This window comes from Cyprinus carpio, chromosome B22, assembly GCF_018340385.1.
Source record: "Cyprinus carpio isolate SPL01 chromosome B22, ASM1834038v1, whole genome shotgun sequence".
NCBI classification, from domain to species: domain Eukaryota; kingdom Metazoa; phylum Chordata; class Actinopteri; order Cypriniformes; family Cyprinidae; genus Cyprinus; species Cyprinus carpio.
The window spans coordinates 24,718,160-24,730,420 of NC_056618.1; the positions used below are offsets into that span (position 1 = coordinate 24,718,160).

The window sequence follows — 12,261 nt, forward strand, 5'->3', positions numbered from 1 at the left end:
TGCCCAGATTGTGGCAGACACGAAAGCGCAAGGGACTCGAAGGCATTCCAGCTTTAGACAACTACTTGGACAAATTGTAGATTTACTTGAGCTATATTTCTTGAGAGACCAGAACACTATAGGAAATGACCATGGTTTTAAGATGGTCTTGTTGTCTGCCTTATGCAGGCATCTGTATTACAGACAAATGGTGGCTTTTCCTCGTGGGATTTGAAATTTTAATGTTTTGTGCTAAAACAGAGTCAAATGTCAAAATAGTGTACATGGACTGCACACTAATATACATGGATATTCTGTGCTTGATGTAATATCATTAAAAGATATTAGCAGTCTACCTCGAAAGTAAAATACTTATGGAAGACTCATGTTTTCAAAAGCCTGAAATAGAAGACAGACTTAATCAGCAATGCAATGTGTCTGCATGTTGTCTTCTTTTTTTTTTTTTTTTTTTTTTTTGATATGCTCATACGTGAAGACAGGCAGGTATGGTGTGTGCATGTATACCTTCAAGGTTATTGTAAGTTTTGGTTTCAATTTCTAAGTAATACAGTCTTCATTTCTGGATTTTAGTCTGGACAAAATTCCTTTACATGAAAATGAGGGATTAATGTATGCTCTCTTCAAAAGGCTGTTTAACGTATGGTAGTTAAACCCCTCCTAGTTTTTTTTTTTTTCTGTTTGTGCCATGGTAAAAATGACACCTATTCTGACTACGGTCCATTAGCTAAAGTTGATTTTCAAGTCTAATTAACTGTTATTAGTGCATGGTTAATACGTCAAAGTATTAAACTTCAGCATTTCACTTGTCCAAACATTTGTGTTTGAAACAAGAATCAGTGAAATGTGAGAGGTGCTAGTTTAAAAGCAATCTGACTTGATTGAAGTCTTCTAGCCATAGACTTGGAAACCTAGGACGGTGGGGGGAGGGGGTTCAGCCTTATGACTCAAATGAGTCAAAAAAAGCGTTGAAACTAGTTTTGCTTACAAAAATCAAATTGTTAGTGTTAGCAACTATGTATACTGCATATATTGATCCATTATGACAAGCTTGGGGTGCAGACTTTAATTGAACATACAGAAACAAGACAAGGACATTATATTTAAAGTGCTTACAAGGTAAGCATTGGTACATTCATGAAGCTGTTTCCTGTTCATCTTCCTTATATCAACATCTCAATAAATGAATATTCAGAATCGGTAGCAGAATGTATTCAATATTTCACAGCAGTCAATACTTTAGAGTTTTTATACATCGTGGCATTGTGAATATAAGTGCTCTTGTGGTTTATCACTACAAGAAGGGCAACTATGGTAAAACAACACTTTATAAACATCTACTGTTCACATTGCCGTCGAAGAAATGGAGTTTCACCTCTAGCAAGGGGCGCAGGCCACTCAAAATGGGTAAATAAGTCCATTTTACAATGAATTGACATCTTAATCAGGATGTAGTGTACTTTCCCCAAACTTGCTGTTGCACCTGGGGGCTTAAGTGCATCAGTGCGATTTGAAAGACTGATGAGCATTGAACAATCAAGGGTCAAAGGTGGGACCAAAAGAAACACCAATTGTCAACATTCAAATAAATGTACAAATGGAAGAGTTACCCTCTAGAGTTGAACTGTACCTGTAGTAGATCATTGCAATGACAAGTTCACCTATTTGTTCATTAATTAGCAAAGACATTGGCTACTCATAACATCAAGGTGGTATTACGAGGTGCTACTTGGGTAGAAACAGAATCTGTACCCTAAGTACACTTTGAAAGGACTCAATTCTCATGCTTCAAATCTTAAAAACAAAAGCAATTAGAAATGAGAGATCAGTATTTGGTCGCCGGTCTACACGGAGACCGGTGAATTGGCCACAAAATGCAATGCAAAAATCCTCAATTGTGAGACCATTCTGCTTGGTCATTATGTGTAGAAGATGACCTCTGGGATTTGTCCATCCTCTACAGAAGTGCCATTGTTATTGCCTGCAGCATAGCAGAATGTAAAGCAGGTCTTTGTACCAGTAGCAGGGGCTTCCTTTACGAATCCACTCATCCCCATAATCACAAAATGATAACCTCAAAACCACAAAATCAAAGGTCCATCAAAAATACATTAAAAATACAATAAAATGATAAAATTATATAGATATTGTATTAAATTATTATTCACTGGTAACAAAGGGATTTCAAGGGAACTACATGTGCAGTCAAAAAAGGTCCATTGTCCAATTGTCCATTGTCTTCACTTGAACCCAAAGCGAAATCTGCATGGTAAAATCTTTAACTCTCACACAAAATTCCAGATCCCATGGATTCCTATTAAATTCCTATATTTCGCCAAAGATAGTAAAATATAGTAATTAAAAATATAGCTTAAATATAGTAATTCCTATATTTTGCCAAAGATAATTAATAGCCAGTAGAATTTAGTTAAAGTATAAGCTTTACAAGCATTAATGCAACTGTAGATGCAAGGAACCAAGATTCGGTACTTGCCATTGCTTGTAGGTGGCAAGTGGTATTTACAATGAAAATTTTGGCATATGAATGGGCGAATACACCAATTTTGAGTCTGTTTTACCTTGAGGGTGGCGCAGGCGATGTAGTTGACACTGGGAAGAATTTCCACAGGCTCCTTGAACATGACTCGGAAGGTACTGGCCGTTCCATCGCAGCTAAAACCTGTATCGTTCTGACCGAGAACTGTATTGCTGTCTGTATGTATAATCTACATTCGAAGAAAACATGCACCATTACCACTCACGTACTGCCCCATTTTCACACTTCCAAGATCAACTTCAAGTGCAAAAGTGCAAAAATACAAAAATGACTGGTTGCAAGACTTTTGACTTGCAGCATAAAATCTGGTCCTTATTGAAATTGAATCTGGCCAAGAATCACCCACTTAGACAGAAAGACCATCTCTTAGACATGCACTGACAGTCACACACTGCAGGCAGATAAGGCTTGAAATATGATTATTATTATTTTTTTTTTAAAGCTTCGTTCTCACCTGGATGTTGACCTGATAGTCAGTTGGACCATGTATGGACCCATACAGCCCAAATCCCACCACAAATATTCTGCGGTTCACAGAAAACCTGTGAGGAATTTGAATGCAAACATTACTCTTACAGTTTTTAAACGTTCCACCTAAATCATGTAGCTACATATAATGGCTAGAATCAAATCCACACTCACCACTTCAACAACCAATCACTTTAAAAACAAACACTTACAAAAACACACCACTTTACCGGATGCGGTCACTAGTTCCACTGTAGCCCCAGCGGCTCTCCACCTGACTGAAACGTGTGATACTGCACTCTTTCCCCCGGAGGCAACAGCGAGGCCGGTCAATAAACTCCACGTGTGGTTTTGGATTGACCGTAAAATGCAGGAACAGACTGACCACCTCCCGGTCTGTGAGTATACCAGACTGAGCCGGACCTATCGCACGCATACACAAGGTTCAGCTCTATAACTACCTCCACCAAACAATCCAAAACACATAACACTAAACTTTTAGCTTAAGACGGTCAAGTGAAACACTGCAGAAAAGCATTCAGGAAATTACCTGCTGCAAACTCTTCAATTGTCATGAGCGGGAAGCGAATAAGCGAAAGCGCTTTTCCCAACACTCTACGCTTGTTCTCCGGCGTGGGCTGTAACTGTTGCCTTTGGGCCTCAGCTTCCGCCCAACGAACCGCAGCCCCGAAGAGACGGACTTCCCGTACCCCCAGCGTATCTCTCTCCAGGACTGCCATGAGATATTCCTCACCCGCTCTACTGATAAAACAGTCTATTGCTGACTTTCTCTGCTGATTGTATTTTGTTGTGATATTTGATACTTAAGAGCAATACCGAGGTCGACATCCGTGAAGCCCTCGGCGGCTAGCGCATCAGCGGTGTTCTTGTCGATATTTTCTAAACAGAGACTAGCCAGCTGGGGCTCGTCAAAAAGCCGTGCCTAAAAGCAAAAGGAACCATGTTTTCATATAATCAATAATAAACTGCATACAAAAAAAAAACAAACACAGACAACACTCAATAAGCTTGTGGCGCTGTTTGCTAGGATTTGAAAGGGAGCTGTCAAACATGAGGACTCAAGATGGCTGGGGGACAAACTTGAAACAAAGGCACTGTCCAATATGTCAGTTCCTATTGCCACTATCAAATCGGACTCAAATCCCTGTGATTACCTGGGTAAGCAACATGAACGCATTGTCAGCACGAAGGTTTTTCTTTAAGAATTCGACGCAGTGGGCTTCGAGCGCAGGTACTGCGTACTTTTTGGCTGAGTAAAGCGTGGTCATAACGGTCTCTGGTCCAATTTGCACTTCATCGGAGTATAAAAATCTGTAATTGTAAAAAGAAAAACTATTATAGATTTACAGATTGACAGAAAGACAAATAATCTGATAGAGAGACAAACAGACATGTCTTGAGACGGACAGTTTAGCAGATGGATGGATAGAACAATAGATAGAACGATAGATAGATAGACAGACAGACAGACAGACACAGACAGACAGATAGATAGACAGATAGATATAGATAGATAGATAGATAGATAGATAGATAGATAGATAGATAGATAGAACGACAGATAGAACGACAGATAGATAGATATAACGACAGATAGATAGATAGATAGATAGACAGATAGAACGACAGATAGACAGAACGACAGATAGACAGAACGATCGATAGACAGACAGAACGATAGATAGATAGATAGATAGAACGACAGAACGATAGATAGATAGATAGAACGACAGAACGATAGATAGATAGATAGATAGATAGAATGATAGAACGATAGAATGATAGAATGATAGATAGATAGATAGACAGATAGATAGATAGAACAATATATAGACGGATAGAACGACAGATAGAACGATAGAACGACAGATAGAACGATAGATAGATAGATAAAAAAAAATATAGAAACAAAGATAGATAGATAGAACGACAGATAGAATGATAGAACGATATATAGACAGATAGATAGATATAGATAGATAGATAGAACGACAGAAAGACAGAACGATAGATAGAAAGACAGAACGATAGATAGATAGATAGATAGATAGATAGATAGATATATAGATAGATAGATAGATAGATAGATAGATAAAATGATAGATATATAGGACGATATATAGACAGATAGATAGATATAGATAGATAGATAGAACGATAGATAGATAGAACGATAGATAGACAGACAGAACGATAGATAGATAGATAGAACGACAGAACGATAGATAGATAGATGCGACGATAGAGCGATAGAACGATGAACGATAGACAGATAGACAGACAGACAGACAGATAGACAGATAGATAGATAGATAGATAGACATATAGAACGATAGATAGAAAGACAGATAGAACGATAGAACGATATAGACAGATAGATAGATATAGATCAGTGGTTCTCAACCTTTTTTTCCAACGGGCCGCTCGATGGTCCAAGTGCAAGTCTCGCGGGCCGCACGCATATCATTTACATATTACGTCACCAATACAAACCAACCTGATTTTATAATATTATAGCCTAAATATTATGATATTTAATCGATTACATTCATTGAAATAAATTAATAATTCTACTCCCCATAAATAAAACACCTGATGCTGTCGGGAGCTGACCAATTTTGTGAAATTCGGCTTGAAAGGAGTAACAGCACAATGAAGTTGCGATTGTAAGTTGCAGTCTGTAAGACGCGCACGGGAGCATGACTTAACGCGCGACATTGCAGAAAATGTGCGTTCACAAATGTAGCCTATGTTGATCCAAATATGGAAAGCACTTTCGAATTTAATAATATGAGGTTCTCTCCAGAGATGTTTTGCCACATTTCTGCAATTAAGGATGATTGCTGCGTAGTATGGGTGTTTCTATTTGCCTGAACTTCTTCAAGTGAGTTACGGCGCAAACCGAAAATCCAGCACTCTCCTTCACTGCTGATACTGTGACTATTCTTGTTTGTATTTGTTCATTTGCTGGCATTTCCACATTTCTTTTTACTCAAAAACAAATTTGTCCATTCTGATGCTCAATTTTACCGAACTAATGGCTGGTGATGACTATTTGAATTTAATTCTGCCAAAGTGCGCGCTTGTGTTCATTACATGCGGAACATTATGTGAGTAGGTCTGCTCATGTCTGAAAATAATATATGAAAAACAAAAGAATTTTACATAACATTAGGCTATAGCTTATATTTCTTTAGTACATTTTAAATGAATGCAAAAACTAAAATGAATTGTAAAACTGAAAGTTATTTTTTTTTAATTGTGTTCAGCATGGTGGGCCGCATTTGGCCGCGGCTTGAGAACCACTATGTTATAGTCTATGGGATATAGATAGATAGATAGAACGACAGATAGACAGAACGATAGATAGACAGATAGAACGATAGATAGATAGAACGATAGATAGATAGCTAGAACGATAGATAAAACAATAGAAATACACATAAATACAAAGACAGATAGATCGCTAGACAGACATGCATTATTGATCCCTGTTTAATTGCTGGTTTGAGACTCGTTATTACTTCTGTCCACAATTGGTTTGAGACTAGTTATTACTTCTGTCCACAATGTCTAGTATATTTCAAGGTTCCGATTTATTACAAACAATTACCATGGTAACTGTTTATTTCCGCCAAAATATCATCGCTCTAGCCACCACAATCATTTAAAAACTTACAAAGAATCCAAAAGCTAGCTTGCTCACTGCTGCAGGGTATTAGTGGGAACACAGACCGTATGTTATGTCGGCGGAAACACGTGTATATACCATGGTCAATATTTGCAGTGGTCTGCTGACTGCAGGTACACGGCAGAGGGCACCTGAAGGACGCTATGACCGCAGGGGTCAACACACAGAGGAGCAGGACAGGGCATCAAGCATGCAGCGGCCCATTCTTACTTGAGAAGGGCTAGAAATGCAGCCGGTTCCACATCTGGCAGTTCAATTTCGGTCGACGTTGTTGCCATGCCACCGTTGAACATGGCATCAAACACGGCACTTCCCACAGCGAGAGCAAATCTGCGAAGAGCAACGGGATCGGACTGTAAATACGGCCATCTGAGGATTAAATATGGATTTATCCTCGCCGAAACAAAAGCTATAGCTCATATGCATCGAGCGGAAGAGTTTGCCATAAGCTTAGTTCATTGCAATATACAGAATGAATCAAAAATGACTCCAGTAAAACATACAAACAGACCGCTATTCATCCCTACCTGTGCGCTGGAATGCGCTGCACTCCCATTCCCTTCCCAACCAAAAAATGGACGTCACTTAGCACTTCGTTGTTAAACAAAAATGCAAACCTTTCTTTCACTGTACTTTTTGTCGCTTGCCAGTTGTAGACCGGCTCTCGATAAACCAAAACTGAAGCCGGGCTGCTGGGAAGCGAGGAGACGGCGGCGGACGCGTCGACGGAGGAGGACGCGGTAGACGATGATGATGATGATGATGATGATGATGGTGTCGCCGTCATGTTTGACGCAGCGCCTGAAGTCGCTCCGCTCGGACAGACCGACTGCCGCGGAGGGTTGTGCACGCTCGGCGTGCTCCTCAACGCAGACTCGGCGCCTCCGCCGCTCTCCGGGCCCGACCGGGGGTTCGCGTTCCCCGCGCTCCGGTTCATTCCCCCGGCTGCAGCCACGGCTCCCCCGCTGCTGGCGGGTGAGGAATGGGCGCTGTTGCTCGGCGGTGCATTGCCGAGTGGCCCCGAATCAGACAAGTTCAGACACGAGGATCGGCTGTTGCTCTCACCCGCAGCCATCTTGGACGGTGAACACCGCAGGCTTTGCTGGAATAAACACACACAACAGCGCATAACCAGAAATACTGGCCAAATGACTGCCTTCCACGAGAGACTCGAGCATCACCTATAACCAACTTAACCAACCTTTCCTACAATCAAACAAATAATTCAAGTTTACAATTTTAGGACTATTCTCTAGCCAACGATCCAACGCTTCGATGGAGAGGAGGCAGGTGTTCGTGGAAAAACCAAGAGAGCAACTTTTCCCACTTGGCGAAAATTAAGTGTTTTAAATTAGTTAAACCATACGAGAAGTGTAATTGTTAACAGTTACGTTAAAGTGCAGCTTTACGGAAAGTTGGGTTGTTTTTGCTTTATATTTACTTTTTAAAAATAAATTGCGTTTTTTTTAATGAATCTTTTATTCATTCATTAAACTTTGAGGTCGTCACGTTTATAGAAATGGTTACAATTTTAAAATTGTGAATTAGGTCAAATTATTTTTATTATTATTATTATTATTATTATTTCCATTGGCTAGATATTGCTCTCTGTTAAGTGTAAAATCTTACTGCACACCAGTGTAGTAATATCAATAATGACTATTACAGTAATAATGATAATGAAAAAATCTAATAAATCATGAAATAATATGTTTAGATACAAGTAATTATTAAATATGTCTGATTAATTAACAGAGCTTAATAGTTTGCCTTTACTTCCGTTGAGGGATAATAAAAGAAAAAAATCCAATAAATTTTTAAATCATAAAACAAAGAAAAATTAATATTATAAAACACTCCCACAGTATTAATACAGTTTGTATTCACTATCTATCACCTTGGGCTGTAGGTGCTGTTGTAGTTTACTGGAGTGTAGTAAAACCAGTTCATTTTGTAGTTACTATGGTTTTACGGAGAGAACAGTTAAACCGTGGTTCCTTTAGTAAAACCGTGGTTGATTTTCGTAAGAAATGAATTTGTATCTGACATACAAATGTAAATTCCCAACAATCTCTAGGCTGTAAAATGATTTAATTGTACCTTATCATGAAATACTGGAAAGATGCTGGAGAAGTAAAGAAAAATCATTGGATATACGTTTACGTGATGCATCTGCGTTTTAAAGAGAATTTTGGTTGGATTAAATAACTTTGATGGAAGAAAATAAAGGGTGCCTGACTGTACGAAAATATGACTTGATTCATATACCAGTATTATTTACTTCATAATTAGTGCCCCAACTGTTGAATATAATTCAGTAGTCAAAGCAGAAAATGGACAACTGCTTTAAAACTCTTATAATAATAATAATAATAATAATAATAATAATAATAATAATAATAATAATAATAATAATAATTTTAATTCCCGTCATGCGCAATGCAAATGAAGCGCTTTGCCATTCGCCCCGCCTACCCAAACCCGCAAACCAATCAAAACCACCAAGGAACTGTCAATCAAACCAACGTTTGTCGCTGAGCTAGCGTTTGAGTTAAGAAAACAGGAATTAATTTAGGTAAGTGGAAATATTGTGTATTAAATGCGCGGGAGATTTTGATAAATACATATAGATATGTATAAATATAAATAAATAATCTCTCGTAATGAGGACGCCGTATATTTATTTAATCTGAGCTTCAACAGAGGCTAGTTAGCCAACTATGCTACTTCAGCTAATAATAATCGGCGATGCAGAGAAAAGTCATTTTTAAACATTAATGCACCTAAAGCTCCAACTCACACGTATGTGCGTTTGCAAATATACAGTCTACTACATATTTTATGCAAACAAAGCATGTATTAAATAAGCCAACAATCGATTAATAATGGCTGTGTTTTCCAAACATGATGTCTATGAACAGCATTTTGCGGCTGTGCTGCCCAACAATATTATTGTAGTATCAAGACACTATAATATTTAGATTTTTATTTATTTTTATGTTTTTTTCTTTACTTTTAGTTCCTTAACTATTAATTATTTTTTTGTTTTTTTTGGACAGGCGGTTTAGAAAGGAAAACTAATTAATCTATATATTTTATATCACTAAATTATTAATTTTAAAACATCAAGCAAAACCAAATAAAAAAAACAAAATAAGTCTTGTAAAATATATTAAACAAAATTATTTTTTTATATATTTATTTATTTAGTTTATTTCAGTTAACGTTTAATATGTTTCAAGTAATTACAAAAGAATAATAAAAAAATAATTCTACCCTTTTTATGTTTTTGTTTGTTTGTCCCAGAATTTTCTGAATTCGTGTAATGGGTGGTGTAAAGCAAGAGCAAACTGATGTCCCCGCATCTAAAGACTCTGAACACATAGACACCGCACAAGAGGAGGTAAGATCATTAATCCATATAATTCCACAATAACAAAATCTATTATGTTCAGCATAGTAAATCACACTTATAACTTACTCATAAGATAAAATTAACTCTTACTTTCCTCATATTCTCCTCACAAATGTGATTCATATCAGTTTGAATTGATTTGTTACAGAACCAGTCGACTTCACAGCCAGTAAAGAAGCGAGGCTGGCCGAAAGGGAAGAAGAGAAAGAAGGTGTTACCAAACGGCCCCAAGGCTCCGGTTACTGGCTACGTGCGTTTCTTGAATGAGAGACGGGAACACATCCGAGCACTTCATCCGGATCTTCCATTCCCAGAAATCACCAAGAGACTCGGTGCAGAATGGAGCTGCCTGGCCCTTCATGATAAACAGGTATTTTTTGTGTGTGTGAACTGACTGTCCAGATGTTTCCTTTTAAAGGAATATTGCACTCAAGAAGGAAAATTTGCTAAAGGTTTACTCACCCGCAGGCCGTCCAAGATGTAGATGAGTTTGTTTATTCATCAGAACAGATTTGGAGAAATGACTTGCTCACCAATGAATCCTCTGCAGTGAATGGGTGCCGTCAGGATCACAGTCCAAACCGCTGATAAAAACATTGCAGTAATTCACAAGTAATCCACACAACGCCAGTCCAGCTATTAACGTCTTGTAAAATATGAGTCTTCTGTCCGTAACATTGCTTTCTACAGTGAAAAAGTTGTCTCGTCTGAATCAGGAGGGAAATATCCACAACAGAGAACAACAGAGGATGGACTTTTTCACTGAAGGAAGCGTTATTTTGGATTATATAGGCTCGTAGTTTGGCCAGTTTGAAATTAAAGAACCTTAATGATAGATTTGTTGCTCTCACTTCACAAGACATTAATTGATGTACTGTGGATTACTGGTGAATTATTGTGATGTTTTAAATCAGCTGTTTGGACTCTCAACTGTCTCTGACGGCACCCATTCACTGCAGTGGATCTACTGGTGAGCAAGTGAAGTAATGATACGTTTCTCAAAATCAATTTTGGTGAAGAAACAAACTCACCTATGTCTTGAGCGAGTAAACTACCAGCAAACTTTCATTTTTGGGTGAACTATTCCTTGGAACATCACAAAAAAGATAAAATTAAAATAAAACATTTACAAAATAATTTAACAGCGGTACCTAGACGAAGCCGAAAGGGACAAAATGCAGTATGCACGAGAACTCAAGGAGTATCAAAAAAGTGAAGCTTATCAGATCACATGTGCAAAAGTTCAGGACAAGAGAATAAAGAGAGGTAAAAAAGCTCTTGTTTTTTGTTTAAAAATTAGAAATGGTGCAAGTGTTAGCTTAGCGCAAATCATTTGTTTTGTTTTCAGAGGAGTTGACTTCTGTCATTATCAATGCCAACAGTTCAGGATCTACGGGTTTTAAGGTAAGCATACGAACAAAGCCAGAATTCCTAAACGATCCCACCCCATTCCTGAAGTAGAAACTTTTTAAGCTTGGAAATTATTCTTGCAACCTGCCTCATAAAACAATTTTCTTTCAGAACTCAGACTTAACGACCAGATTTGACGTCCCTATTTTCACAGAAGAATGCACGAGAAGCGGAACTGCGGCGACTAAAAAAAAAAAAAAAAAAAAAATTCACCGTAAACATCAACGTAGAAAGCTATATTCTTAAAACTTCTCATTTCCCAGCACGAGAAGCTGAACTGCGGCGACTGCGCAAGGCTAATGTGGAGTTCGAAGAGCAAAATGCGGTTCTCCAGAAGCACATTGCCGACATGTTCAGCGCTAAAGAGCGACTGGAGGCTGAGCTGGGCCAGGATGAGCTGCGCACGCAAGCTCTACAGCGCCACCTTCAGGCGATCAAACAGACATTGCTCAACAGCCTGGCCACTGTGCCTTTGCCAGGTCAGTACTGTACTGTGCCCATATTACCAGTACCATGATAGATTATTTTTTTGTTGCAGTGGGAAACAGCTTTGTTTTTTACTCAGGCACGGGCGAGACGCCCTCGATTGGAACGCTGGATTCGTACCTGAGTCGCTTGAGTAGTGCTTTAGAGAGCAGGCCTCATGAGCATCGCGCCTTAGTCCTCAAGCTACAAGAGCTCTTAGCTCACCTAGACAGGTAA

General features: G+C 38.5%; 2 protein-coding genes across 2 annotated transcripts; one reads left to right on the top strand and one right to left on the bottom strand.

Annotated features, from left to right (window-relative positions):
* Positions 1 to 1,048: 1,048 nt before the first annotated feature.
* On the bottom strand, positions 1,049 to 7,914 carry btbd2a (BTB (POZ) domain containing 2a). The gene is made up of 9 exons (XM_042748904.1): positions 7,352 to 7,914; positions 6,945 to 7,064; positions 4,198 to 4,354; positions 3,860 to 3,965; positions 3,573 to 3,779; positions 3,253 to 3,445; positions 3,009 to 3,096; positions 2,555 to 2,723; positions 1,049 to 2,071 (listed from the first exon to the last, which is right to left on the bottom strand). The coding sequence occupies exons 1-9, from the start codon at positions 7,861 to 7,863 to the stop codon at positions 1,917 to 1,919; spliced, it is 1,707 nt and encodes a 568-aa protein (XP_042604838.1). The 5' UTR covers positions 7,864 to 7,914; the 3' UTR covers positions 1,049 to 1,916.
* Positions 7,915 to 9,197: 1,283 nt separating this feature from the next.
* Positions 9,198 to 12,261, top strand: hmg20b (high mobility group 20B). Its single transcript, XM_042749279.1, has 8 exons — positions 9,198 to 9,309; positions 10,041 to 10,137; positions 10,298 to 10,519; positions 11,295 to 11,415; positions 11,498 to 11,553; positions 11,671 to 11,728; positions 11,823 to 12,038; positions 12,125 to 12,261. The coding sequence occupies exons 2-8, from the start codon at positions 10,060 to 10,062 to the stop codon at positions 12,259 to 12,261; spliced, it is 888 nt and encodes a 295-aa protein (XP_042605213.1). The 5' UTR covers positions 9,198 to 9,309; positions 10,041 to 10,059.

Bases quoted from the DNA above. Each gene is read 5' to 3' on its own strand.
- hmg20b (XM_042749279.1), top strand. From the start codon at position 10,060: ATGGGTGGTGTAAAGCAAGAGCAAACTGATGTCCCCGCATCTAAAGAC. The intron at 11,416-11,497 runs GTAAAAAAGCTC...TTTTGTTTTCAG, and splicing joins GGACAAGAGAATAAAGAGAG to AGGAGTTGACTTCTGTCATT. The intron at 11,729-11,822 runs GCGGAACTGCGG...CTCATTTCCCAG, and splicing joins CACAGAAGAATGCACGAGAA to CACGAGAAGCTGAACTGCGG.
- btbd2a (XM_042748904.1), bottom strand. From the start codon at position 7,863: ATGCGCTGTTGTGTGTGTTTATTCCAGCAAAGCCTGCGGTGTTCACCG. The intron at 2,724-3,008 runs GTGAGAACGAAG...CTTCGAATGTAG, and splicing joins ACTATCAGGTCAACATCCAG to ATTATACATACAGACAGCAA. The intron at 2,072-2,554 runs GTATTCGCCCAT...TGTGGTTTTGAG, and splicing joins AAAACAGACTCAAAATTGGT to GTTATCATTTTGTGATTATG.